This window comes from Lagenorhynchus albirostris, chromosome 10, assembly GCF_949774975.1.
Source record: "Lagenorhynchus albirostris chromosome 10, mLagAlb1.1, whole genome shotgun sequence".
Classification (NCBI taxonomy): Eukaryota; Metazoa; Chordata; class Mammalia; order Artiodactyla; family Delphinidae; genus Lagenorhynchus; species Lagenorhynchus albirostris.
In genome coordinates, this window is record NC_083104.1 from 34,380,363 (window position 1) to 34,405,653 (window position 25,291).

A 25,291-nucleotide genomic window follows, 5' to 3' on the forward strand; every position below is an offset into this window, starting at 1 on the left:
ATAATTTTTAATGGCAAGAGGAAGCAAAAGAGTGGTTGTCTGCCACTGTTCAATAGCAGCAGTTTAAGAGCCCAAGTCCCTTGAGATACCCTTATCTACAGTATCTTTGAGGCATGGCATCATAGACAATACATTTATATTTGGCACAACAAACCTTAAGTTTTAAGAGTGAAAGAATTAAATCTTTTACAGGGGGAAAATCCTGTGCACAGCAGGAGAAACTGGCAGCTGGTATCAAACCACAGGCTGATTCTCTGGGATTATTTTAATTGTTCTTCATGCTGGTAATAAGAGGAATGTGTTCATTTTAGTTTAAACCATGTCAAAGCATGAGAATCAGCCCTGAGAATCTAAGTTGCCTAAATATCTGGGCCATGAAGGGGGAAAAAAGCAGTATGGATTTGGTTGTGGTGGCCAAAATACCTCCCTTAGCTCTCAGAAGGCACAAGGGAGAGGGCTTCCTACCACCCACATAGCAGGATGGTGGGTGGAGGAAGGGCAGGGTCAAAGATTTGGGAGGCAAGGAGAGGACTGGGGGACACTTGTTTGGGCAACTTGGGCTAAAAGGAAGCCATGAGCCTAGGAATAAAAGAGGAAAGAAGACATGCTCCCAAGAGTTAGTATTAGAGCCCAGCTGGGGATGCAACTTACAGAAGCCTTAGATGGAAAGACAGAAATCTAGAAATGCCAACTCCTTGAGACTCCAGTCATTTCCTCCTACCCACACCTCTTTCTTACAGAATCTGCTATTCACAGCCTTGGCTGACCTGTTTCTATCACATGCCCTTTCCCCAGCCCTGGCTGATTGGATAATGGGTAGACATCTGACCTCAGAAGAACCATGGACTAGAAAGTTATGTACTTTGCTCAGAAATGAACTCAGATACACAAACACTGAGTTGTTCTCTGTTGGGTTTGAACTGGGACATATGTAAAGTAGGACTTGGAGGAGACCATGTTTTACCCATGAATGAGGATTGACAGGAGAACTGGTCTCCAGAAAATATGAAAAATACAGCAGGCATTTGAGGAAAAAAAGCACAGACAATTTGGTTTTCTAATACAACCACAGATACAACCTCCCAATCTTTCCTAACTGAACCCAACCCAGTATCTTGTTGTAAAGGCACAGTACATAATCCACAGCAGAGAATCCCATTTTGCCATTCTCAGACATTGACTCAACAATTACTTGGTATACTACTTAGGCTCTGCAGGGTCAGGGAGGAGCAAAAAAGTGCTTCTGAGCTTCCCTAGGCATTCAGGAGGTGGCCAAGCAACCAGGGTTCCATGCCTCCATCCCCCAATGTCTACAAAAGTACTCTGCTTCTATATGTTTGTTTCAACAACAGTCCATGGAAACATTTGACTAGATAAAAGGCTCCAGCGTCTAAAAGCATGGTGCCATAATGAATACCATACCGATGGGAAACACGATCTTGGGCATGGATTAGTTTTGGCTTCTACAAGCAAGTTGTATGCAGGACTCTGTTACTTCTCAGTCCTTCCAGTATCAGTTCCCTTTGGGACTGGTTTCTTCCCCACTCTGTGAGATTCAGACCATCTGTTAGCAGCTCCATGTCACCTCTCAGTATGGGGTTGTGACTCAAACAGCCTATCACAGACTTGACATAGATGCTGGAAGGGAAAGGGCTATAAAGATAATGAAAGTTAGTGGATGGTAAAGACCATCTTTGCCACTCAGTAGAGACAGTCTGCTGGGAATAAGCATATAAGAATCAAGGAACAAGTCAAAATAAATGGGATTGATCCCTAAACCTAGTCATGCCTCAAGAGAGAACTACACAGATATCTTGCTTGCAGGTCAACAAATTCCCTTTCTGACCTTTGCTATTTTGAGTTGGGTACTGTCACTTGTAAACAAAGACTGCTGAACAATCTATCATGCTAAATTATTATTCAGGCTTAGTGATTTTATTTTTTAAGGGCTTATCTATTTCTAGAAGCTGTCCTTCCATTATAGATAGTTGAAAATTACTATACCATAATAGCAGAAACAACAATAAATCTAAAAATCTAAAAAAAAACCCACCTGAAATCTAAAAAAAATTTTTCATTTTCAGCCCTAAACTTTTCCAGTAGTGACAGGCATCGATAAAGGGTGTTAGAACATCTCAACTTTCCTAAAGAAAATAATTTTATACCTTTGATTCATAGTTTTGTAACACCAGCTCAAAGTAGAAAAAAAAATGGTTGAGCTAAAAAAAAATCCTATTTAATACTGAAATCTAGAATCAAATGGAAGAGGAAAATATTTGGATGAATAGAAATAGCACCTGAAATCAAGAATGCGCCAATTTTTAACAGCACCATCTCCTGGCAAAAAAATAATTATAATAGTAATCTGTTTCAATGGAAATAAAATACTGTAATATTTATGGTCTATGCCAGAGTTATAATGACTGCAGGGCCAGAAGTGAAGTGTCACAGCATGCTCCGCATGTTCTTAACACGGTTTCTAAAGGCTCTGGAGGCTATTAAATTTAATGAACCCATCTGCTATGAAATAGAGGTCCCAACATAATCAGTTTCCTCCATGCCATGTAATGCAGATGGCATTCTCTGTTCCACAACCCAGCAGGATGGTTTATGTTTCTCTTTAAGAGTGTCTTTTTGTTTTGACGATTTGAACTTCTTTGATATGCAGTGGTGTCTTGGGGAAAATACTGTAAATTCAGCTTCCAAGCCCCAACAACTTCCTTATGATGGCTTCAACCCCCTGAGTAATTGCTTCTAGGCAGTAAGATGTTGTAGCCCAAAGCAATCACCCAAACGACTCCTAAATGGCCTAGGTGCCATTCTGAGATGGGAAACCAAAACAAATGTGCAATTTATCATATGCAAAGCATTTTCTCCGAGTTGGACTTAGTGGGGGGTGAGGAGGAGGGATACGCGTCCAATTTGCAAATGCAACTAAATTGGTTTGAAAGTTCCTACAAATTTCGTACTGAATTGTATTACCAGCAGAGGGGAGGGGCAGGGGAGCTTGGTAATGAATTCTCATTATTTTAAATGGTCACATTCCCGCTGTTTCTAAAAGATTTCTTTGCTTCCCTTCTACGTGTCACTGTGGTCTGTGCAAACTCCCCTGGAGGGGTTGATCAGGGATGCTGATGTTTCCACAGTCTGATGCATGCTCTACTCTGCATACCAAGTTGGGTAGCATTTCCAAGATGATTAGGACCCAACTGGAAAACCTAAGTCATTTGCTTACAAAATAGAACAAATTCCATTGTTAATGATTTTTTGCTCTGCACCTAAGAGATAATGACTGTGCAGCACAACTTGTATTCAGATGAGAAGCCCATGAATTTCAGAATTCTGGTGTTTGCTGTTTTGTCAATTAATAAATGAAATCTTATTAGATTAAACATAATTAATGCTGTTAACATTAATTCATTTATTTGGGATTCACCAGGAGAGCATATTGAATAGAACAGCCAGGCAGGAAACAGAATATTTAATCAGACTGGTAGTAATAGTCAGGGAGGATGGACCCTGAAAGGAAAATTCTGTCTGTCTTGATTCTAGATCAGGCTGGATTAAACACAACCCTGGACTCTCACGTGCAAAAATCCTAACTCAGCTTCTGTTCAAACTTTTATCTTGATCTTGTCCAGACCCAGAACTGTATGAATTAATGTATAATTAATAAAGAAGGAAAGTACTATACTCTTAGGTTATTACAAGCTATTCACTTAAGTATTAAATCAATTATATTATTATATTTGTTGCTGCTGGGTTTTCAACCACAGTAACTGATGAGTCAAGCAAATAGGAATTCCTTTGTATTTACCACCAGATAACTAAGGAGAAAGAAGACTTTTAGGACCATATTAAGCAAACTTGTCGGATCGACTGTCCAAATTTACTAGATAATCAACTAGTACCTAATTCCATAGTATTTGGTAGAAATGATATAAATCAGTAGGGTCAAAAGTCCTAAAGGAATCAAAGGCACATCCAAACTACAATGTCACAAGGAGAACCAGGCTCCTGGAGAAATCACTGGTCAGCAGAAATGTTATGATGAACAGCAGTTGTAATTTTATCATAATGGTATAAATTAATTAAACATTATTTAAATCTGTAAATTATGAATATAAAAAGGAAGTTGTTACTTCTGCAACTATGTAAATAAATGCCTTGGAAAGACTCTAAAGAAGTTGCTAAGGTAGATTATAAATATGTTCAAATATCAAAAAAATTCCACAGCTGCCAACCCTACCAGGATGTTATTAAAATGGGGTCACCATTCCCAGTGCCAAATGCTCCTGAGTTTGGTCTCTTTAATTATTGCAAGGTGGGACACATTAGGGCAATCCTGGGTTTGGACTGTCCTGGGTGTGTCAGGATGGTCATGAACTTGCAACTGCTGATTCCCATACCTTCTTCATCTTCTGGGTGGTGCTAAAGTTGGCAGCCTCATCTTAGAATTTAGACTCTGCAGAAGAGTTTAGCAAATGATTCCAATTTTGTTTCCATATAAATAACAGGGGGCTTTTGCCCTTGCCCTGGTAGATAAAGGCCCAGATGACGAGTTTGAAGGGGTGCTGCTTCCTGGCCAGTGAGGCACCTGTTGGAGCAGTAGCTGCCTTCTCAACCTAACAGGCCTATGAAAGAGGAATATGGAATCCCCAATCCTTCCTAACCCAACAGGTTTCTCAGCACCACCAAGATGAGAAAGAACCCTCAGAACATTCTACTAGGGGATTTATTTATCAGGGCTATTTGCAAAGATACAACACAGAGGCAGTGCTGAGCTATCATTTCAGGGACAAACATTCTGGGGGTTTAGTTTTATGTGCATCAAAAGGTTCTTGAAGAGGTAGAATAAATGAGCTCTGTCATCTTGGTCTACCATTTTAATTAATAATGAGCCACTTAAAGCGTTATTTTATTTTAAAGTAAGTAAAGATGATTATGGCACAGAATGAAAATTTCATGTAAATGTTTAATATGAAGCACAAGACTTCAAAGACAATTCCTCTGCACCATTTGCCCAGAGCTGCTTTCAGACCATTTTCTTCACTATTGCTGTCAGTTCTTTAGTGGAAAAGCTGCAGTAGCAATGGGTTTTCCCTCTCTTGTAACTGCCACCCATATATAAACGTATATATGTGTATGTAAATATGTATGTATGTGGTTAGCAAATCTAGAACAATTTATTTAAATGATTAGCATTACCTAAAGCAAGATGTTACATTGATACAAAGCTTTATTCTCTTCCTCCCCATGATTTTCAGGTTATGTAACCCCAGCCAGGACACTCTAAACGTATGATGTGTCCTTCACCAAAGGCACACAATGTCCATCTGCTTCTCATTAGTGACACTAATTTTGAAGACCCGCTCAAGATGTTTTTGGATTCTCCCACTGGATAGATACTATTTTTTTTTTATTTTTTCCTCCTAACTAGTCAAAAATCTCTAGGGAAGCACTTTGAGACCATGAAAATATCCTGCTCATCATCAAAATTCCCCCCCTAGATTTAGCATCCATGGATGACCTTCACCCTAATCAATCTTTACTAAAATGGTTGCCCACTGGTGATTTTCCATCTCATGACTCCCTCCCTCCACACCCACCAGGCAGCATCCCATTGCCCACTGCACACTGCACTCCTTCCCATCCATTTCATCATCTATTTAGTCATCTGTTTGAGATCTGTTTACTTATTTAGAACACACTGATTTGTTTTATTCAAGTTATAGTCCATTACTCCTCTATTTAATTTTGAGGCTCAAATTGTCCCAGAGTTGACCAGTGAGAGCCCCTTCACGTTGATTCTTGGGCCTTTTGACGTGACCTCATGGTTTTGACTGCTTCGTTATTGTCTGGCACAAAATATTCCAGGCTTTTTGTTTGTTTTTAACATTAAGACTCCATTACATCCATGTACCACAGTTTATCCAATTGATCTCTTATGGTTGGGGATTTAGGTAACTTTCAATATTTTGAAATGACAAGCAATTCTACAGTGGACAAACTTGTGCGTATGTATTTTTGGATTTTTGGAGGTTTATCTTCAGGGTTAATTCCTAGAAGTAGAATTTCTGGGTCAAAGGGTAAATGCACATTTTCCCTTCCTATACCCCATTCTGTCTTCCCACAAGCATGTACAAGTGTCTCTTTCCCACAGCCTCACCAACAAAGTTAAGCTTTTCATTTCTGCCACTCTAATAGGTGAGAGAAATGGTATCTCAAACCATACTTTAATTTGCATTTTTCTTACAATGTGTGAAGTTGTACATATTTCAAATGTTTAAAAAACATTTTTATTATTTTTGTGTGAACTGTCTGCTCATGTCTTTTGCTCATTTTTTTCTATAGGAATTTTGGAGTTTCCCCCTTAAGTTTTGAAAGTTCTTTATATATTAGGATTATTAGTTCTTTATGTGTGCTATATGTTGCATATTTTCTCCTATTTTACCATTTGCTTTTTGAGTTTGCTTCTTTTTGACTGTGCTTGATTCTTTTAGTTACAAAAGTTGGGTTTTGCTTTGTTTATATTTTAAGTAGTCAAACCTATTTTTATTTATATTGCATCTGGATTTTGGAGTCATTGTTAGAAAGCCATTCTCTGGACTCAGGTTATAGAGGAATTCACTAGATTTTGTTCTAGTGCTTATACGGTTTCATTGTTTACAATTTAGGTCTCTGATCCCCTTGGATATTTTTCTCCGGTGTGATGTGAAGAAAATACTAATTTTATCTTTTTCTAAATAGCTATCTAGTTTTCCCAAAAGCATTTATTACAAAGCCCATCCTAGCACTACTGATTTGAGATGCCACCTTTATCACAAATTAAATTTCCATATGTAGGTGGGTCTTTTTTTGGGACCTTCTACTCTACTGATCTGTCTATTTATCCAGGTGCTAGTCCCACAGAGACTCTGTTTTATATTTTTTACATTGATGAAACAAATAAGATGACAGACCCAACTGGCTGTTCAGGGTTTGTACACAGAACCACTGGGTGCCTGGATCAGTCCATCCCTGGCTGGCTGCCCTCCTCCTCTCCTCTTCCCCAGCCTTACTCAACCACACATATGAGGAAGAGATGAAACCATCACTGTCATCGCTCTGTTATTACTGTTAGTATGGTGCCGACACAAATGAAGTGGCTTAGTTATTTCACGTCCATGATTCTAAACCAAACTGGGTCAGACTCTGAACATGATAAAAGCCCAAGGTCTCCCTGGCAACCAGAGATGGCTCTTTAGCTTAACACCCATCTCCACTCAGGGTGATTTCTCCTGGGGATGGGCTACCCCTTCCTGACCAGTCTGTATTTCCATGGTCCCACTGTGTACTTTAAGGCTGTGTGTGTGGGGGTGCAGGCTGCTTTGCTGTCCCCCAAGATGGGTTCCCACATGCTGCTCCTGCCCTGTATCTGCCTGCAGCTGCCAGAAGAGCAGCAGGGATGAGCGAGCTCGTGGAGAGAAAAGCTGGCCCATGGCAGCCGTTGAGATCACTCTGGAGGATGGCTGGTCTGGGTTACAGCGATTAATGTGATGTTAATCCCGACACAAATGATGGGAGGGGGCCCTCTGAGAACATTTACAATCAATAAACGAAAAATGCCACTCCCATCAGATTCATTATGACTATGAAAAATCACCCAGCAATTACACAAGAAACCTGGCCATTGAGCCATTATTTGACGATTGGCAACACTCCTCCTTTTAAGCTAATTCGGCACCAGAATCTTTTTTCCTTGGAATTTGGATTTAGAATGAGCCCATGGCCAGAGGTGCAACAACAATCAGTGCCTATATAACCACCACTGAAGCATTTTCTCACTTGTTCAAGGGAAGAAAAGGCAGCTGTGGCCTCTACGGTGGCTCCAATTCACTGTCAGAGCTGAAGGTGGTCCCACCCTCCCAAGTTGAGACCCAAGATTCATCCCCAGGACTGGGCCTCTCTGATGATGGCAAGGACCAAATCTAACACACCTGTCATCATTGCCACACTGACAGAATTTGTACACTTGTGAGAAGGAAAAAAAGGTAGAGAAGACAGAAACCAAAAGTGAGTTTTCTGTGCTGACGAGACACCTTCCAGAAGAACCTGTTACATTCTCTGATATTAGGAGTTGTCACCAACCTTGCTTGCTAAGAGATCAACGCAAATCATACAAATATGGAAGATGTCAGTGAACCCCGTTACTGAGAAGGAATGCTACAACCACCATCTTCTGGAATAAACCCAGGGAAACTCTCCCATGGTAGGAGGAACCCTCAGGTTCTCTCCTGGGGCCCTGGGGACTCACAGTGCTGTCGATGTACGCTTCAGTCCACACCACGTCGTGCTCCTGGTCGATGACTTTGGGCCGGCTGAGTACATGGAGGTATTCCATGACATTTTCCTGCACATCAGCCAAGGTGGAGATCTGGGTGAAAAATCCTGCCAAGGGAGAACAACGTTAAGTAAAGACAGGAACAACTACAACTGGGGAGCAGACCTACGCTATGCCTTCTTAGCCTCTACCTAATTTCTTTCTTCCCTTTTCCTTTTTAAACATTATGTCTCCTCTCTACCATCACCCACTTAATGAGCAATGTGTTCATGTTAGAAAACAGAGTCAAGCAAAAAGAATAAAATGAAGATCAACCACAAACCCACCTCCCAGAAGAAGCCCCTGTTAATCCTTTGGAGAATCTCTCCCCAGATGTTTTCTATACATATACATATAGACCTTCTCTGGTAGATATGGGAGTCCTCTCTACATGCCATTTTGTAAACCCCCCCCCTTTTTTTCATTTTAGTGTATTTATTTCCAGTGGGAAAACTAAAAAGCACAAAATTTAAAGGCTGTCCTATTTTTATAACTACAATAGTTATAATTTTTTCTTTTTTAAAAAATTTTTATTGGCATATAGTTGATTTACAATGTTGTGCTAGTTTCAGGTGTACAGCAAAGTCAATCAGTTATACATATACATATATCCACTCTTTTTTAGATTCTTTTCCCATATAGGTCATTACAGAGTATTGAGTAGAGTTCCCTGTGCTATTTTATATATAAATATTGTGTATATGTGTAAATATTGTGTATATATAAAAGTTGTGTGTATATGTCAATCCCAATCTCCCAACTTATCCCTCCCCCCTATAATTAATTTTTGAGTGCTTAATAAGGGGCACAAAATTTGCTAAACACCTGATAAGCTTTGCCTCATTTATTCCTGACAACATGATGAAGTGGGCATAACTTGCCCACTTTACAGATAAGATGACTGAGGCAGACCGAGCATATGTGTTTTGGCCGTGTTCTCACCGGTAACAAGTGGCAAATACAGAAGGTGAAACCAGGCTTAAGTATCTTAATCTATGCCTTTTGCTTCTACAGAATTTTGCTCTTTGTGTGTTTAAGGCAGAAACTCCAGCTCAAACCCTCATGTAGTTACCAGACCTGCCATTTGAATATGCTGGGTAGACATGGTTTCTCAGTAACATAAAAAGTTCTAAACATGCTATCATCTTGTGGGTGGAGAGGCCATTTTGATCTCGAGTTTAGGTACTGCTATGCTCCTCTTCAGCTTGGGGTTGGCTTTGCTGGGAGTCAGGAGATGTTAGAAGAGAAGGGCTGAACTGAGCACAGGTCTGGATCCCCAGGAGGGGGCCCTTCATTCAAACATTTATGGAAGGCTTTCTTGATGCCTACCACTGGAGGAGCAGGAGTTAACTAGATGAGCATGACCCCTGCTTCCTGGGAGGTCTGAGTAAGCTGACAACTATAAAATAGCACAGTCAACATTATAGAGAAACACACAGCATGGACAGCCAATCACTTGGCTACCCCGAAGAAGGGTCAGTACAGCTGAACCCTGAAGGATGAGGACCAGTTAGCTAGAGGAAGGGGGGTTAAAGACTATGTCCGGCAAAGCAAGGAATGTAAGTAAAGGCCCAAGGTCAGAGTTAGACCCATTCTAGGAACTGAAAAAAACTCAGAATGGCTGGAGTAAAAAGCTCAGGGAGAGTGAGTAGAAGTAGGGTGCTATAAGATCAGAGGAATTAGCAGAGGGACTATCATATAAGACCTTGGGAAAGAGTTTAGACTTTATCCTACAGGCAACTAGTCATGGAAGCATTTTAAGCAGGGGGACACTGGATGGACACAGATTCATGTTTCCTCCCCATGCCTCTAAATAAGGACCTTTATAACTAAGTTGATGCCACCTCCTACTTGCCAACAAATGAGAGAGGATATGTGTGCCTCTGAAGCCAGATCCATCACAGCACTTGCTGTAGTGTTTATAGAACCTCTTAGTGTTTAATACAGGGCTCAGGGTAAAGAAACGCCAGCCCTTTTGTTGTCCAGAAAGGACCAGGACCCTCCCAGGGCATTTCCAAACAAAAGCCAGCTGGTTTTAATTTGTTGTACCAACCCCAAACCAGGTTGGCACCATGTGGCTTCTGGCTTCCTGGTGACAGCTCTGCACAGTGCTAATTAACACGCACTGTCACTCCTGTCCACTCCACCCTCCTGGCCAGGGCCAGAGCCTCGCCCATCCCAGTAGAAACTGAGCCCAAAAGACCTGTGAGACCCTGCTCTAGCTCAGGGCTCTGGAGCAGGGCCCATGTGTACCTTGGCACTCCCTCAGAGGTCAGGCACTACAGTTAGGGATGCCCATCTGGGTCACTGCTCACGCAAGGCTTCCAGGTGGCCCCTCTTAGAGGCACAGTGGGAAAAAGAAGTTTTAAAGAAGATTGCTGGATGACAGCAAGCATCGTAGTTATAATCCCTCCACAAACCACGAAAACCACGACTACAATCAGTGTTTGAATAAGAAAGAAAACATTTCAGCTCTTCTCTAGTAGGTAAACCTTTGGCTCTGCATGAAGGGTCTTAGAGAGACAAACATGACACAGAGGACAAACCAAGAGAGGTGTTGCCATGTTGATAAGAAGAGGAGAGAACTCCATGGTTCTGGACCGTGAGGATACCTGGGTGAGCAATTCACAGTATAGCAGTATTCCTACTGTGGGTTCCTGTACCAAATGTGCAGTAAACACAGCCTCTCTTGGGAGGAGTTTTTCTTGGTTGTCTGTGTTTTCATTCTAATCCTCAAAGCCAACAGTAAAAATCCCTGATTTGGGTTTTCCAAAATAGGGCCAAGAGAAGGGAGGGAATAAATAGAAGGAGGGGGATGGGAGAGACAGATCCTCAGCATTGAGGGAGAGTGGGAAGGAAAAACAATCACACATTTGGAAGGGGATGGAGCTGAGGGATCATCCTCACTTGGCCTTGCTATCATAATCAAAGTTATGAAAAGTTACAAAAAGCTGGCTACAGACCTATAGCCAACAGTATACCTGACACCTCCATAAGGATGACTAACAGTGTTCTCAGACTGAACCCGTCCAAAGCCAACTCCTGATTTCCCTGGCCAGACCTATTCCTCCCGCATTGGGTCTTTCCCACCTCAGCAAATGACGCCACTGCCCAACTGGGCCAAACGCTTAAGAATTATCCTTGATAGCCATCATTTCCTCACCCCACCCCATAGCTAATCCACCAGCATGTTCTTCTGGCCCTATCTCTAAAATATGTCTCAAGTCCAATCCCACATTTCCACTGCTCCCACCCTACTCCAGACTCCACTGTCTCTCCCCCAGGGTATAGCAACAACCACCCCCGCCCCACAAATACCCCTCCTTGTTATCTAGACTCCTGACAGCAGTCAAAGGAAAGTATAAAGCAGGCCATCTAAAGTATAAAGCAGACCATCATCTCCCTGCCTAAAATCCTAAAACAGCTTCTATTTAATTAGAATAAAATCCAAATTTCTTACCTGACCTCTAAGACTCTCCCTCAGTAGGCCCCCGCCTACCTGGATGGACTCATCCCCTTCCATCCTCCCACCAAGTTCATCCACCTGACCCTCCCCAGGCGCTTGCACCTACTGTACCCTCTGCCTGGCACACCATTTATCCAGTTTTCTACGGATGGCTTCTTGGGATCATTCAGGGGTTAGCTGTCTGAACCCATTTCCTCTTGCTTCACCTTGCTTTCACTTTCTTCTGAAGATTCATCAATGCTGAATTCTGATTTACTTGTTTACTTTGTTCTTGCCAATGGAATATTGGCTCCAGGAAATGTCACAAAAAGCTGGTGCCTGTCTTGTCCAGAGAGATATTCCCAGAACCAGCACATGGCTCTGTGAGAGCCATTACTGAAGCAAGGACATTCACCAAAGTCTTACTGTGATTCACACTGTCGCTCTACACTTGGGTAACACAACAGCTCAACATGTGTGTGTGCTCGTTGTATAGGGAGGAAACAGAAACAACAGTGTTTAGTAATTTGTCCTGGGTCAATTTGAATACAGATTCATTTGATTCCAAAACCTTTGCTCTTAACCACTGAAGACACTGCCTCTTCCTGTAATGGGAAAGGACAGCATGGCAGCTGCTCAGAGCATGGACAGCATGGTCCTCCTCTGTAAGGACACCCCTAATGGGCTGTTTGAATCTCTGTGGCTGGGAAAGTTTGAGGCTGGGGTGGGGAAATATGTGGTTGCCCTATGAGGTTCCTGGCAAATGCACAGTAGTTAGCACCAAAGGTCTACTCAAAACCCATACCACAGTTCTAACTTATATTTCAATATATAGACCATAAATGCAGATGTATAAAAGGTAAGAAAAGCTAGAATTACAAAGATAATATTAATAATGTACACTGCAAAGCTTAATGCAAATCATGCAAATCAGATCATCTAACCCCAACCCATTAAATCGTAAAACTTATCTGAAAGAGTCTCTTTTTGTTTTTAAATGTTATTCATATAAGTTTTAGTTAACAAATGTACCTTTTGATGGATAACAGGAAGTCGCTGAGGGCTGGACTCTTTGCCTGTAACCATAGATGCTTCCCTCCTTCTCCCTCTGCATCCTTTGAACTGGCCACTTTCCCCCCGGCCTTCCCTCACCTCTTTTTATTTATTTTAAATTCTAGCTCCTGAATGTTTATTCTCTTCTTTAATGTGCCTTTTTGGACTTCATATATCATGTTAGAAAATAGAATCAGCAATCTTTTGGTAATTATCAAGGAGTAATTAATGCTGAAATTAGCCACCTATTATAAATGATCTGATCATTTTTCTCCATAACATCAATTTATTTACCTATTCCCTTACAGAGCCTCCTGTGAACTCTGAGTTACAACTACTCAGTGTGATAAACCACATGCAGCCTGGTGCTTTGTATTTCTGATATTTTCCTACCCTTACTTAGAGATTTCTTAAGAGTCCCTTGTCTAAGAGGTGCCTCTGCATGAGATGCTCCATCAGTACATCATTCAACACTCCACTTTGCAATGACACCAGATCTGAGGGACCCCGGAGTCTGCTCCTCAGTGGGAGACCATGGCTGTCTACCTCACCGGTAAGGTCTGGGTAAGGTCCTCGTTCTACTTTTGGTGTGATGGGCACTGCACCCTTGAGTCTTTTCAAAGACTCTTTTTCCCTTTGACATAAGGCAGGCTGAAAACAAGAAAGCCAGTGATCAGGTCCCAGTCTTCCCAAGGCAATAAGGTAGGCAGTGATGTTGCTGGTCATGCACTGGGGCATAGTGGCCATATTGCCATTCTACAGTGGCAATAATTGTTTTAATGTATTTAAAATGGTTTGCTGCTTTGCCTCATTAGAGCTGGTTGCCTCAAGACCTGGTGTGCATCCCCTTATGGAACAACAGTGTTCTTGGAAGACCCTCACAGTATTCTGTCCCATCTTCGTCCTCCCCATCAACATCACACACTACTGAAAATCACTTTTTTTCTATAAAAAAATGAACCATTGATAAACAACTTTCTACCTCCACATCTCTTTGGACCATTACAAAGAACGAGTAAGAGGTCTGTTGGGCCCTGAGAGCTGAAGGGCACATGTCCAATGAGTTGGAAAGAGAAGACCAAAGAGAGAATGGCCACTAGCGCAGGGAGCCCAGGGCCCTCAGTGGGCACGTGCCACCTGGAGAAGGGGGCTCGCAAATGTGAAGCTATCAGAATCAGCCAGAACCTCTGACTTAGGAGCAAGTCTTTTTGTGTGTGAATAATATTACATTTTTCTTTTTTTTTTAACATCTTTATTAGAGTATAATTGCTTTACAATGGTGTGTTAGTCTCTGCTTCATAACAAAGTGAATCAGCCACACACATACATACATCCCCATATCTCCTCCCTCCCGCATCTCCTTCCCACCCTCCCTATCCCACCCCTCCAGGCGGTCACAAAGCACCAAGCTGATCTCCCTGCGCCACGTGGCTGCTTCCCACCAGCCATCTACCCTACACCTGGTAGTATATATAGGTCCATGTCACCCTCTCACTTTGTCCCAGCCCACCCTTCCCCCTCCCCGTGTCCTCAAGTCTATAATATTATATTTTTAATTTCAAATTTCATGCTAGAAAAAATAATTTAAAGTAGGGGTCCCCAATCCCTGGGGACCGTGGCTACCGGTCCTTGGCCTGTTAGGAACCAGGCCGAACAGCAGGAGGTGAGCAGCGGGCAGGCTAGTGAAGCTTCATCTGCCGCTCCTTATCGCTCCCCATTGCTCTCTTCACCGCCTGAACCATCCCCCCATTGCTCGTGTTACCGCCTGAACCATCCTCCCCCATCCAGTCCGTGGAAAAATTGTCTTCCATGAAACTGGTCCCTGGTGCCAAAAAGGCTGGGGACCTCTAGTTTAAAGGATCACACTGTGGAGCTAGGAATGCTGGCTTGCCGGCAGCTCTATCGCTGTGCCCCATTCCACCCTGCCTCGTCTCCTCGGAGAGCCTTAATATCTCCATTTGTAAAATGTCAGAAACTGGACCACATGCCTACACAAGCTGAAGCAGGACAATTTCTGGAACACACAGGCTGGTTATAAATCCCAGCTCCAGTCTTTATTAGCTATAGACCATTAAAGTCCTTTCTCAACATCTAGATTCCTTTTCCTAGATTCTCTCAAATAATGGGAAGTAGTCCTCTATGAACCATGACTTTCTTCTCCCCAAAGAGAAGCAACCTCACATCCTGGTGAAGAGTTAGGCTCAGACTTTGGAACAACTGGGCCTGATTCCTGGCTCTGCCACCTGCTAGTTGGTAACCTGGGGCGAGCTGCTAGTCTCTTTGAGTCTCAGTTTCCTTCTCATGCACTTCATACAGCTTTAAGGAGGGTCAAAAGAGATAACACATAAAAGTACTTTGCACTTTACCTGGCACTTAGTAAGAAGTTTGTCATCCTTAGTTGCTATTAACAATAGTAGCACCATGTTCATCTTCACAACTATTACCCTTTCCACTCAAATTCTCAAGTTCTATGGAATCTACACAAAGAATGTATACAACTTAAGTCTCCATTAATGGATAAATGGATTAAAAAGTTACAGTGTATACACACACACGCACACAGAAATATTATTCAGCATGAGAAACAAGGAAATCCTGCCATTTGCAAAAACATGTATGGACCTTGAGTACATCTTGCTAAATAAGATAAGCCAGACAGAGAAAGACAAATACTGTATGATATCACTGGTATGTGGAATCTAGAAAAGTGAAAATCATAGCAACAGAGTCTAAAGAGGCTTACCAGGGGCTGGGGGTTGGGGAATTGGTTGAAGAGTACAAAAAAAGAATTATACAAAGGTATCTGAATAACTGTCATTTTTGCCTTCTTCCACCTTTTCTGAAACAGCAAAAAATTTTAATTGCCAGTTTTTCCCTACTCCAAACAACCATTCTGGCCTCATAAATTTGACACTTGGAAAGGTATAGTGAGGTTAAGAGATTTCTAGTGGGAAAAGGCTATGGGTCTGAACTTCCAAGGAGGGCTCAGGCCGCCAGTTCTCTTTCAAACAAGGAGAGAATGACCATTAGCCTATCAACGAGGGACAGGCTGAGTAGATAAACAAGACAGACTCACGTGGCGTTTCCATTCGATCTAATGATGACAGATAAGTTGAGAACCAAATACAGAGACCCTTCTTCATTTGCACAGCTGGAAAATACTCCATTCACCATGATTTTTGAAGGAGAATCAGGCAGTGCTTATTTAAAAGCTTGGCACACTGAACATTACAGAGGTCATCAAGGCTTTATGGAGTATCTGGGCTAGTTGGCCCCTCTTTTCAGTTTTCCCAGTTCACTTGTTTAACCAATAGTGTGAATGCAGAATTTTAAGTTCCATAAGCCATTCTACAGTGGCAATAATTGTTTTAATGTATTTAAAATGGTTTGCTGCTTTGCCTCATTAGGGCTGGTTGCCTCAAGATAGGACCTAGTTATGCATAAAATGAGACAAACCAATGAGCTCCAGGCCTCTCTGGATTTTGCTAGTGGACTGGAGGAGGCAGAGAACTCCTGTGAGGGCATGAATATTCCCAGACATCCATTTACAGGGGGCAGTGCCAGAGGTCCACTGACTGAGAACTGTCTCCATGGCTACCATACTTCCAAACAAGAAGTTTCACATGGATAGCAGGTCCTTGACCACTGACCCAGGGACAATGAGCTGGTCCTGACAACTCCTGCTCCTCCCTAGGGTCACTCTGGTCAGTCAGCCAGCAGGCTTCTCCCTGGGCTTCCCTGGGTCTGCTCTGGTCCCCGAATGCTAATGCTTCATTTCACTGAAGAACTTGGCTGAGTCAGGGCAAAAATATGTAAGGAGGGGGGCGGGCCCTCCCTGGACCTCATGTCACTTGAGATGAAAAATGTTATGCTGCCTCCATACTATAACAATCTGAGAGTATAAACAATGATTTAATTAATGACCATAGAAGAATACTTGCTCACCGACGTTACGCTGGTCTAAACCCCATAACTGACGTAACATGAAGCCGATGTTTATATGGGCACAGATGACTGGAACCTGACATTTTGATGGCAACTGCTACTTTGAAGAGTGGCAAACAATGACATTTTATTCCCAAGGCCCTTTAGAAGAGAAGCAGAGGAGGAAGGTGAAACTATTGTGAGGGACTGACTCTGGCAGGGAAGGAAACAACTGGATTTGGACAGGAAGAGAAGGAGAATCACTGAGGAATCCAGCGGCCGGGCCAGCTAAGCAGCTACTATTACCTCCTTGAATTTTCCAAGTTGCTGCGCTCAGAACTTATAAATCTAAAGGGCTATATTCTATGGCCAGGCCCCGAAATACTCTGAGTTGACTAAATTGTCTTCAAAAGGATTCTTCAAAGATTCTTATAAACAATGACTAAAACTAAATTATGGTGTAATATTAGTTGATTAAGACAAGACTTCAATTTGAGTAATTTTCATCAGCTGGACACAGACAGTGGTAAAAACAATAACCCATGACTAAATGCATACTCGCTGATGGGAAGAATTGCAGTCTGATGTGGCAGGAGTAACATGAAAACTTTTAAAAATTAAAAAATGGAAAGGAACTCTTTCTTTCAAGACCACAGAATCAAGGAAAAAATTGAGAAAGTGTAGCTCACTCAAATGTCAGTGAAGTTCCAAAAATTATCTCAATGGTCTGTTTTCTCAGAGGCAACCTAGGATCCATTCAGCCTCCATCTCCTCATGCCTACTTTCCTTCTATATTTCCTCTTCAAATGAAGCCAAATGCATTACTCTGAGACAATGAGATTTACTGATACCTTTGAGTGAGGTGAGCCAGCCAATAAACTAAAATAATTGCAGAACATGTTATTTTAGAGCTTCAAGGAAATGTTCAAACCTTTCATGCAGTTCTCCATTTTTAGATGAGGAAATTGAGACTTGCTTCAAAGATTTCTCCAAGTAGAAGCAGATAATAAAACACAATGCCAAGCAAAGGGAAAGTGAGGCAGAGGTTTACTTGCTTGGCTAGGCACCTTTTCCCTGAGAACTTCCCGTGTCCATCCACCTGCAGAGCACATATATTTTTCTTTGTGGCCTTACCTCTGCCTACATGCAATTCCGCAGGGGAAGACCTGTCCCAAGCTGGGTGCCAGAATCATTTTTTGGATAAGATATAAACTCTCCTTTCTCCACAATAGGTGTTGTGTGGATAGATGGGTATGCACAGTGTGAGGTAGCTATTTTTGACATGTACATGCCCTAGCAGAGAAGGTCTATCTACAGAGAAGAAGAATGCCACGGAATGTAGAAAGAAACCAAGAAGGAAAAGAAAAACAAAAACACAGCCCCTGGTCCCTCATGAGACATAAGCTTCCCTTCCCACTCTGGGTTCTGACTCACTCTCCTCTCTCTCCAAAACACTCTTCTTTTGAATTTCAGGGAGCAACTTTGGTTGCTTGCAACTAAAATAACTTTGTCTTAAGTCACCAAAACTAAAGCTGAGACCTGCCAACCCTTCCCTGAGTCCTCTTTCCTCCACTAACATACATATATTGGAACTTTTATAAAGGACGGCATAACAGGCAATGTAGAAATAGACCACCTACATCCACCAATACCAATTTACTGTGCAACAGGACATATCTTCATTTATTAGTATTTATAGTCAATTTGCTCATTTTTCAAACCTTAAAGAAGCAGCCACTCTACATAGAGCAGGAGGTTGGGCTGAGTGCTCAAGAGGAAATCAGAGTGACAGGCTACTCTCAGGGACTGTATAGCCTCAGAGCAGAGATAAGACACAACCACAGATCAATATAACACTAGGAAATCATATGGGCCATTTCTGTGCCAGGCACTAAGCTGCCAGCTTTACCTGCATGGCCTCATTCATGCTCACAGCATCTGACTGGGGCAGGTATCATCACTATCTCTGTTCTGTAGGTGATATAACTCAGACCCAGGTAGGTATGGTAACATCCACCACCGTGATTGGTGTTTGGTAGAGGCTGGATTTGAACTCAAGGAGTTTGGGTTAAGACTCAAGGAATCTAGAATATACCACCTATTTTCCTCCTTTGCTTTGCCTTCTTGGTTGTGTGTAGACTGAAAAGAAGCCCTTCATAAGACTGGAGGCCCTGTTCCTTCCCTCCCTGTGCCTTCCCTAAAGCATTGTTTCCAACACACATCAGGGCCTGTCAATGTAGAAAATTAACCTGTGAAAGTAGAAAAGCTAACAATTATTGAGCACTTACTAGGTCTCAGCACTGAACTAGGCACCTAATCTGTACCATTTCATTTTTTAACCCTATATTCAATAAAAATCAAAAAGAAAAGCTATTATCACCCTCTCCACTTTGAAGATTAGAACACTGAAGCAGGTTAAAGTTAACTAAGTTAATTAGTTATGTAGGTTAAGTTATGCTATGGGAACATATCAAACTGGAAATCTCACTGGCTTAACACAAAGGTTTATCACACAGACTATATATCCATCATGGGCTGGCAGATGGCAGAAGACAGGGTGAGCGGAAAGGCATCTGCTCCATGCGGCCACTCAGGAACCCAGGCTATTTCATCTATTCCATCATGTAGCTTCAGAGTTCATAGGAGCAGAAAAGAATAGATACCACCAAACCAGCTCTTAAATGCTTTAGCCCATAAATGACCCAGGTTGGTTTTGCTTAAAGCCTGTTGGCCAGAACCAGTGCAAGGGGCTGGGAATGGTGAGTGAGCACATGGATATTTGGTGCGTGGTAAATGGCTCTGCCATAGTAATTCTTCCAAGGTTACTCAGTTACTAAGCAATAGAGTGGAGAGGCTTAACCACTCCACTTGACTATGTCCTCAAAGTTTATAAACACATTTTGGGAGAAGTTGTTACAAGTCAGTCATAATCATTTAGAAACATCCAGACCTTATCTTAGAATTCATAGCCTTCTGATAGAACGCTCCACTTTCTCGTGACTGTCTCTGTTTCTACACATCCACGGAGAAGTTATTCAGAACTGAACCCATCGGGAGACCTACCTTTATTGGCACAGGCCATCCACTTGAGATTGTCTGCAAAAGCAGCCTCTCTTCCAATGAGGTACGTGAAGATGCGAACCTGAGAGGAAGAGGAACACACGGATCAGTGGTTTTCAGTTTTCACCCTCCTGCCCAGACCACAAGCATGGCTCACACACATGTGATTTACCTCCTTAATGCCCCATGCTTCCCATCTTCAGAAACATATTTAAGACATCTGAAGTAAAGTCAGCTAGAAATATACTCAAAACTGGGGCCTTTGATCTTTTAACCCATATGGCACTGGTGGTGTTTGTTTTTCGGTGTGTAACTTGCGACAGAGGAGAATAACTTGAAACGGGAGACTGGCAGCATCGTGGGCCTGGGTTTGCTACAGTTTGCTACACATATATGGACAAAGATCATCCAGGTCTGGACCAAATTGGCAACCATTGTCCTCATCCGCACAGAAGTACAGAGTGTGCTCTTCTTGGGAATCAAAACACCACTGAAAGAACTTCAGCATGCCCCCCACCCACCCAGTGGTAAGAACAGGCTGCAGACACTCTCTTACTGTCTGTGGTGGTAATTAATTGGGATGAGAGGCACAGCCTATAGCCAGGAGACCAAGGGGAACCCTCTCTAGCCTTCCTAAACTTTGGCTCCTAAAGAGCAGAGAACACATATAAAACCTTGGATCTCTTACTTTCTATTGCCTTCTCAAATCTCTATTATGAGGCCAGAATTCTTTGAAATAAAGTACAACCCACCTCCCAGAGTTGTACTTGAGGGTTAGATGGAAGAAAAACAAGAAATTAAAAGGGTTAAAATCCTTTGGTTCACATTTTGAATGGCATGTGGGTCAATACCACACAGTCCAAACAAAATCCTTCTGGCAGGTGAAATCAGTCCTTCAGCCACCAGTTTATGACTGAGTTAAATGCAGACATGGTATTAGATGAATTACATTCAACATGTGGCCCCAAAGTCTTTCCAGCTGATGTCTCCTCCACTCAGCCAGACTGGGTCAAGCACCCCTACGGTTCCCTCAGAGACATTATTGCAGCTGTTGTTAACTAGTATCTTGTGTGGTTATACCTGTGAGGTTGATCTCCACTAGACCGACCACCTGACAAGGGAAAGGATGGCTGTGCTTTGATGGGGCACAGTGCTTGGAATATTACAACTCAGTAAATGAATGGATAAAAATGTAAATGCACATAGCTGACTGAAAATTAAGATTTTGCTTTAGTTATGAGTAACCTCTTAACTGAGACATATAACTGGAAGACTATAGTTCTTACGTGATGGTTTATTTCCAATGTTTAAATATATATTATCATTGTATAGCCTTAGTCTGTCCTCATTTGTGTTGAGTAAGGCAGTTATTTCATCCATCAACAGCTCCTGCAAGGGGGCTTCTGGGGCAGATGAGCAGACACAGAGGCCTTTGCTTTGCCTCTCTCATTCCCCCAGCTCTTTTCCACACTATTCTCACCGGAATCACATTGGGAGGAGGGATTTTTTTTTTTTTTTAATTGGGAGATTCTGACTCTCTTGGGGGAAAAAAAAATAGAAGATGCAACCTCATAGGCCCAAAGTGGTCACCACTGACCTTCCTACACAGAGCTGTCCCCTGTTCACTTTTCCTGCCTGGCCACCGTTAGCTTTTAGCTCAAAATGTCTGACTAATAAAAACCTGCACAAAGCAAGTTCTTAACGAAGCAGAAAGCATAAAAGATAGCTCTTAGGAAGTGAAGCTGTGAGTCTATCTTTGCAGGAAAAGAGGAAAAGACCTGACGCAAAGCAGCCTATCTGTTCTGAGCAAAGATACCTGCAGGTGCCAAACCTCCTCTGCCATCCAGGTGAAGAACCTGAGGACAAACTGAGTTCTCTCTTGGAGGCATAGTTAAAACCCCAGAACAATGCTGTGAACCATTCATGAAAACTTAACACAGTTTCTGATTTTAAAATATGGCAACCCATTTGGAAAACCAGTAGGATTGCACCAAACTTCAGACTAGAAATGATTACACAGGAATAATGTGCTAACAATAACCACAATCATGCAAACCAGCACCACGACCCCCTCCACCAGCACCGCTGCCCCTACTGCCAACACTACTGTGGCTTCTCCAGTCAGCACCATCCCCTGGGTCAGGTATGTGCAAAGACATTTATAGCATTATACTCATTTTGTTGGTTTGTATTTTATTTTATTGCTTATGAAAGAAAATCAGAATCATGTTAAATATTTCCATTTATGTGCAGCCCTTGGCTCCCAGTGAATTGGCCCCCTTATTTGAGTAGAAATGGCGTGGAAATGACTCGTTGCCTCTCTGCATATAAAATAAACATAATCAAACAATACTGGGTTCATGCCCTGGATTTCTCACAATAATGCCTTTCAACTGGCAACAAAATGAAGGGACTTTACTCCAAAATAAATATTCTGGAGATCCATTTAACAACAGGATTTTATATCTGTAATTTTTTCAGACTCAGTAATTCTACCTCTAGGCATTTATCTATAGCCAGGATAACAAATAAAATGTCTATGGGGGCCAAGCAGGTCTAACAGAGATGACATGAAGTCACAGATGTATGGAGAATTGTAGAGTGCATATATTCTTAAAGCCTTATAATTCGGTTTTAGACATTTTCACAAATACACAAATATGTAAAAAACAAGGACCTTCACCTTTATTCTTTGTAATGGTTAAAACCTGTTAAATTCCAAGCTTCTCTTGATAGCTGATTGGCTAAAAAACTCATGGGACATTCATGTAGTGGAATACCATGCAGCTATGTACTCATGAGAAAGACATCCATTATAACTTGGCAAGGGGGAAAGCAAATTGTGGGATATTGTGTACCTATATTGTGCATTCTATAAAGAGAATTCTATTTTTTTCTAAAAGGGGACTTACACTTTTTACTCTGTAAACTTCTATATCCTTTGAATGTTTTTACAAATGAACAAATATTGCTTTAATAATTAAAGATCATTTTAAATGAAAAGAAAGTAATGACACTGCTACTTCCTGAACCATTCTCCATGGACATAGGAAAAGTAAATGTACCAGTGAAAATCAAATAGGAGAAGAGATGACCTGTGGAAATTAAGTTCTGGCCTTGCATCTTGTAGGGTGGGCTGCCTTACTCCACTGCTCAATGAAATGAATGCAAAACTTCTATGAGTAATAGAGTCAAACTGTTCCTCATTTCCATCTCTAACAGATTCTGTAACCTTTTGGATTTTATGTCCAATAATTGGAGATTTCTTCCCTAAGAAGCTCCATCAAACAAACTTTGACAAGTCTGCCTAGAGCCCAACTAATTTTACTATATGGCAAGCCTCCTTAGCAGAGACAGATGGGGATGGTTCTGAAAGCCAGGTTCATAGCACAGATGACAGGGAAGGGGCCATGGCACAGTTCAGACCAGGGCAGTCATCAGGACACACCAAAACTCCCCAGAAAGCCAGGCTTTTGTGCTCATCATCCACAGGTATGAATGCGTCACTTTCATTACTGCAGCACAAAGGCAGGAGGCAGGGGGAAGTCTACATCAATCTATTAGTTCATTTTGATCTCCCATTTGAGTTTGGATGGTCTTTAAATATTCTACAAACCCAATTAAGCTTAATAAAACGTTAGGATGTGGACACTTCAAAGTTCAAAGTCACTTAATTTAACTTAGTATAAAACTTCCCAGATGACACAAAGAACTCAATCCAGTTTTTCCAAAACACAGATTATGCTTCTTACTCATTTAGATACAATTCCCTCCAGAAACTTAGAGGAGTACTATTCCTCTCAACCTTTAGTGCACATAGGGTAGTTTGAGTTTGCAAAAATAATCAATCAAATTCTCCCCTTCCTACAGCCATTAAACAGGGGAAGGAGAGTGGCTGCCAGCAGAACTATAATGGGGCAACTGTACAGCCAGGAAACAGGCTGCTGCTGCCTTCACAACTCCCTTCAGTGCTGAAGGAGAAATAACCAATGCCCATGCTTTTGAGACAGTCCAAGGGTAGAATTCATCATCTGTCACAAGTAACTTCTGAGCACCAAGTATGTGCCAGGGACCATTCTTGGTGTTGGGAATATTACGGGTAAAGAGAACAAACTCTCTGTCCTCAGGGAGCCAACATTTTCATGAGAGTAAAACAGATGATAAATGGCAGATTCATAAAATGATTATGTATTTGTTGAATTAAAAACTTACAAAGAAAATAAAGCAGGGTTATGCAATGGAGACTGATGGGGGCTGCTATTTTAGAAAGGGAGGAAGAGAAGGCCTCCCCAATAAGGTGCTGCTTGAGCAAGGATCTGGACAAAACATGGGTGGAGCTCGGGAGCACGCCATATGCCTACTGGGGAAGAATGTTCCAGGTGAAGGGAGCAGAAGGTACAAAGCCTTCAGATAGGGATACGCAAGGGATATTGACAAGACCAGTATGGATGACGTGCAGTCAGGTAGGAGAGATTGTACAGGATGAAATTGGACAGACAACAGGTGCCTAATCATGTGGGCCTTGCAGCCTCTGTTACAGCCTGGGCTTTTTCTGTAGCAAGAACAGAAGCCATAGGAGGAACTGAGTAGAAGCCTGATGTGGATTGACACATAATCCTGTGAAAGGATCATTCTGTCTGCAGTGTGGAGAACAGGCCTTAGAGAGTTGTGCTCATCCTGGCTGCCCATTCAGCTTTCCTGTGATGTTCTTACAGTTTTGAATGCCCAGGGCCCGACCAAGACAATCAAATCAGAACCTCTGATTTGGGCAGGGCCCAACTTTTATTCTCCCCATGGAGAGTCCAATTTGCATCCAAGTTTGAGGACCACAGCCATAGGGAGATAGGAATAGAAGCACAGACACTAAGTAGGAGGCCACTGAAACACTGCAGGTGAGAGATGACAGTGGCTCTGGACAGGTGGGTGAGAGGTCTCAGACTTCACTGGGCATCGGAATAACCAGTCCCCAGCACCCATCCTCCAGAGATTCAGATTAAGTAGGCCCAGGGATCTACATTTTTTAGAAGCACCCATGGTGGGTCTGAAATAGGTGGTTGGAGTCCAACACTTTAAAAACATATCACCAAAAAGATAAGGCCTGAACAAAAAGAAGTGGCATTGGGAATTAAGAAATATTTGAAGCCATTTTCAATAAAGTGATTCTATAGATTGCAAAGGATTGGGGCTAAACTTGAAGGAGTTTACAAATCCATTGGGTGGTTAAAAAAAGAAACAGAAAAGCTGGATCAAAAGGACATTTTTAAAGAAGCCTGTGTCAATCCAACAAGGCAGGAATATCAGACACCAGCTAGACTGGGCAAGCAGGATCAGCCAACTACACTTTCTTCTTTCCCAAGAAAGGGCAGATCTGTACCCAGATGTCTGTAGCTGCTGAGCTGGGTGTTCACACCCAAAGCATTGCTTTTTTTTTTTTTTTTTAACATCTT

At 42.1% G+C, this 25,291-nt stretch overlaps 1 protein-coding gene across 1 annotated transcript in view; it reads right to left on the reverse strand.

Annotated features, from left to right (window-relative positions):
- The window catches only part of CACNA2D3 (calcium voltage-gated channel auxiliary subunit alpha2delta 3), a 788,855-nt gene that overhangs the window by 266,771 nt on the left and 496,793 nt on the right, over window positions 1–25,291 (reverse strand). The window contains exons 12-13 of the mRNA XM_060164015.1: window positions 19,848–19,926; window positions 8,297–8,430 (exon numbers count right to left, since the gene is read on the reverse strand). Of these exons, the coding sequence (XP_060019998.1) occupies window positions 8,297–8,430; window positions 19,848–19,926 (213 nt within the window). The remainder of the gene's footprint in view (window positions 1–8,296; window positions 8,431–19,847; window positions 19,927–25,291) is intronic.